Source organism: Otolemur garnettii, unplaced genomic scaffold, assembly GCF_000181295.1.
Source record: "Otolemur garnettii isolate 467f Iridium unplaced genomic scaffold, OtoGar3 scaffold00036, whole genome shotgun sequence".
Taxonomy (NCBI): domain Eukaryota; kingdom Metazoa; phylum Chordata; class Mammalia; order Primates; family Galagidae; genus Otolemur; species Otolemur garnettii.
In genome coordinates this window covers 13,100,704-13,104,792 of record NW_003852431.1, presented here as the reverse complement: position 1 = coordinate 13,104,792, position 4,089 = coordinate 13,100,704, and the positions used below count along the sequence as shown (strand labels likewise).

The following is a 4,089-nucleotide window of genomic DNA, read 5'->3' as shown; positions in this document are numbered from 1 at the left end:
AAAAAAAAAAAAAAAAAAGAAGTCAGTTCTTCCTAATTTTTTTTAAATTTAGCATAATCCCATCCTTATCTCCAAGAATAGCCAGAAAAATACCTCAGTCATGAAATGCTAACAGTGCGACATGGGTGCACAGATACATAGACCATTGGAACAGAGCTTGAATTACAGAAGTATATCATATACTTGTGGAAGTTTAGTACATGATAAAGATGCCATCAGTGGGGAAGACCATGGTCTCTTCCAGACATGCTATTGTTACAGGATAGGACCTTTCACCACAAGCCAGGTTAACTTCAAACAAATTAGAGATCTAAATGTTTGAAAAGGGCAGTGCCTGTGGCTCAAAGAAGTAGGATACTGGCCCCATATACCAGAAATGGCAGGTTCAAACCCAGCCCCAGCCAAAAGCTGGAAGAAAAAATGTTTGAAAAAGAAAAGAAAACTCATAAAAATAACTTAAGGAAAGTGTAGGATGCACACATGGAGAAGGCCACAAAAGAAAAGATTGTCCACACACAGTGTGAGCACCTGTAGCCCCAGCTACTTGTGAGGCTGAGGAAGGAGATCGCTTGAGCCCAGGAGTCCAAGGCTGTAGTGTGCTATGACTACAGAAAATTAAATTGACACACCATGAAGTTCTACATAGCAAAAGAAAAGGTGTGAACCAAGTCAAATAAAAATGAACTGGGAAAAAATTGTCATTTTTGTTAAAGACAAAGGGCTAATTTCCCTAACATATAAAGAGCTCCTTGAACATATAAGAAAATGACCTCACCCAGTGAGAAAATGGGCCAAAGGTAGTAATAGCAAAGGAAATATCTGGAAAACTGCTCAACCTCACAATAGAAGAAATACAAAATAAACATACCCAAACATTTATCAGACTGGCAAAAATCCAAAAAGGTAATGCAAGCATTCATTTTATCAGTTCATTAAACTGATCAAACTGGAGTTCATTAAACCCAAGTAGGCTACCTAAGTTTACACAGTTAATAATAGTGTCAAAAATAGATGGGTCTTTGACTTCTCGCCTAATTCAAAAGTATTTCCACTGCATGTGCTTGACCCTCTGTGTGCCTAGCGTGTGATGGTATTGTGGATACTACTTGATGGGGGTTGGTTGGTTGGTTCTGAGGCAGGGTCTTGCTCTGTTGCCCAGGGTAGAGTGCAGCAGTGGCATCATCACAGCTCACGCAACCTCACACTCTCTGGGCCAAAGCGATCCTCCTGTCACAGCCTCTCAAGGAGCTGAGAACATAGCTATTCAATGTTAAAATGAAATTTTCTTTGTTCAAATTTACCATTGATATAAAAGGGATCATCATCCTATGTATAAGCCAAACATAATAAAACTGGGGGGAGGGGGGGAAAGTGTTCTGAATGTTATTTTGCTATCTACTCTAGCTGTATTATATTAAAAGGAATTTTACAGAATTCTGTTGGATTTAAAGTATTCTTTACATGGATTTTAGAAACCATACTAATATTATTTACGCTTTCAAAAGAACAAAAGTAATACTGTGACAACACCCCAAATTGCAGTGATCTTAATCTATAAAAGGCGAAGGTGTGAATTTCCCTTCTAATTTCCCAATCAGCTTCAGGGATGACCATTTTCCTGAACTACTCCTATACCTACAACAGAGGGAGGCCAAAGAGAAACAAAACCATGGCCTGCTCTGGCACAAGACCCTCTGCCTTACACGCTCTCACTCTTCCCTCTTCTCCTTCCTCATCTCTGTCCCTCCTCCCACCTCCCCTGTACGTGTGACAGACTAAACTCCCCTTCCCTTCCTCATCTGTACAACAGTGTCAGGTCGTGTTGGAGGCAGTTGTCTCCTATTATTTTATCTTTATGCCAACACACAAAAGTTACAGCTAGTAAGAACATTTTTTCAGATTAGCTGAAAAAGCTGATCTTTTGATAAGTTGGGAGACCATCATCTTCCCCCTCTACTTAATAAGGAGAACAAAATCTGAAATCTGCCAAAACACCAGACAGGTTTAACATTAAATGGATGGTTATAGGCCTCACTCTAGGGCAGCATGTAAATGAAATAACATAATCTTAAAAGCAAAAGGAGCCCTTAAACAGCCCAAATAATAGTATATCAGATAGGCATCATCTGACGGTATATGCACTCTAATGCAGATTGGCCAGGCCCGCCCCCGGTACTACAGGAAAGAGAAGAGATTGTGGCACCATTTAGTTTCTCTCCTGGCCCTAAAATCTATCAAGCTAGTGTGGCTTAAACTCAACATCTCTTTTTAAAATACCCACACATGCTAGATGGTTCTAAATAGAACTAATGACAGCCAGAAACGAAAGGCCTGTAGGAACTTGCTCTGACACAGAGCTGATGTCTATAAACAGATTAGTAAATGAGAGCAAACATCTTTGTGTCACCATAACTTTTGTGTCTCGGCATGAAGATACAAGAAAATAATAGGAAAAAATTACCTATTACACAGCATGCCACTATTCTACAGATGACTACGATAAAAGGGGGGTTAGCCCGTCATCTCGGCATGTGTATACTTGTGTTTCATCAATCAGGTTAGTAACTAATCACAAATATCCAGTAATTAGTGTCGTGTGCTAAAGCTTTGTCTATAAGGATATATAATAACAAATAGAGTTGGAAAAAGGAATGGGTGAAAATTTTGATCTGAAGTCTTCAAAAAGTTCAGCTAATAATTAGTGAGCGCTTGGTTCAAAATGTAACTGAAGCCAAGTCCACTTAGCATTTGTAAAAGGATAAGGGGATAATATGGCTAAAGAAATCCTGAAGCTATATTAAAGTTACTCTTGGAACTGCTGATTAGCCAAGAAAAAATGATTTGACTTCTTTTCTGTTTTCTTGTGTAGTATGAAACTTTATAAGGAAATGGATAGTTTAAAAGAGAGAAAAGAAAAAGTGCCTAAATAATCTACTCAGCATATAGAGAGAGAACAACTACAGTGGAAAGTAGCTATGCTAGTGGTTCCCAAATTTGTCCGTTATCACCTGGGATCTTTTGGTGTTTTTTTTCCACCACTTTATTAACATAGAAGACCCAGAATCTTAAAAAAAAATTCCGAAGCCCACACCATTTATCTCACAATCTCAGATCTCAGAGGGTAAACACAGGCTTCATAGGTAGTTTGTTTTGAGACAGAGGGAGACTGTCACCTGGCTAAGTCCTGTGGCATCAGCCTAGCTTAGAACAACTTCAAACTCCTGGGCTCAAGCAATCCTGCCTCAGCCTCCCAAGTAGCTGGGACTACAGGCATGCGCCCCCATACCCTGCTAATTTTTCTAATTTTTTAGCAGAGATCAGGTCTCGCTCTTGCTCGGGCTGGTCTCACTCTCCTGACCTCAGGCGATCCTCCCGCCTGAGCCTCCCAGAGTGCTAGATTTACAGACATGAGCCACCGCACCCGGCCATTATCTGTAGTTTCTGAAACTCCGCAGGTAGTTTTAATGTTCAGAAAAATTTGGAAACCCCTAAAGTATAGAATGTTACAATCCTCAGTTACACTAAATGAGCATTAATAATTATTATTCATGTGCATGATTATTGCACACTAATATTTTATTTTCACAACTTTCCTCATTTGTGTAGTCTAATTGCTCTAAATATTTCTTCTACTTAAGATAAAAATAAATATTGTAACATCAATCATTATTAATCTGCTTGCTACAATCAGACTTGCCATTTTCTTTTGTTTTCATATATCAACAGGAATTGGCAGCAATGAAACAGATTCTCATTAATATGCGTAGTAAACATTCTGAGAACAGCTTACTTCTTACTAAAACGGGATCAAAAAATGTGACGGAAAATCAGAAATCAAACACTTTGAATGTGCCTAGAGAACATGAAGACAACATATTTATCCCCAAACCAACAGTCTTTGTAAGTACAATTTTTACCTTAGAATTTTAATATCTCTGTCTTTTATGTCTTAATTAAATTTTTTCCTCTTGTTCATGTTGGTTTTAAATTAGTTTTGGCTCGGCACCTGTGGCTCAAGCAGCTAAGGCGCCAGCCACATACACCTAAGGTGGCGGGTTCAAATCCCCAGCCCGGGCCCGCCAAACAACA

General features: G+C 39.0%; 1 protein-coding gene across 3 annotated transcripts in view; it reads left to right on the top strand.

The window, feature by feature from the left end:
• Positions 1-4,089, top strand: part of PIBF1 (progesterone immunomodulatory binding factor 1) — a 263,961-nt gene that overhangs the window by 233,619 nt on the left and 26,253 nt on the right. For all 3 annotated transcript variants that reach the window (XR_002773386.1, XM_003789727.3, XM_023513174.1), the window contains one exon: positions 3,727-3,900. Coding sequence is in view for 2 of the 3 variants with exons in the window: in XM_003789727.3 (XP_003789775.1) it covers positions 3,727-3,900 (174 nt within the window). In the remaining variant the exon portion in view is untranslated. The remainder of the gene's footprint in view (positions 1-3,726; positions 3,901-4,089) is intronic.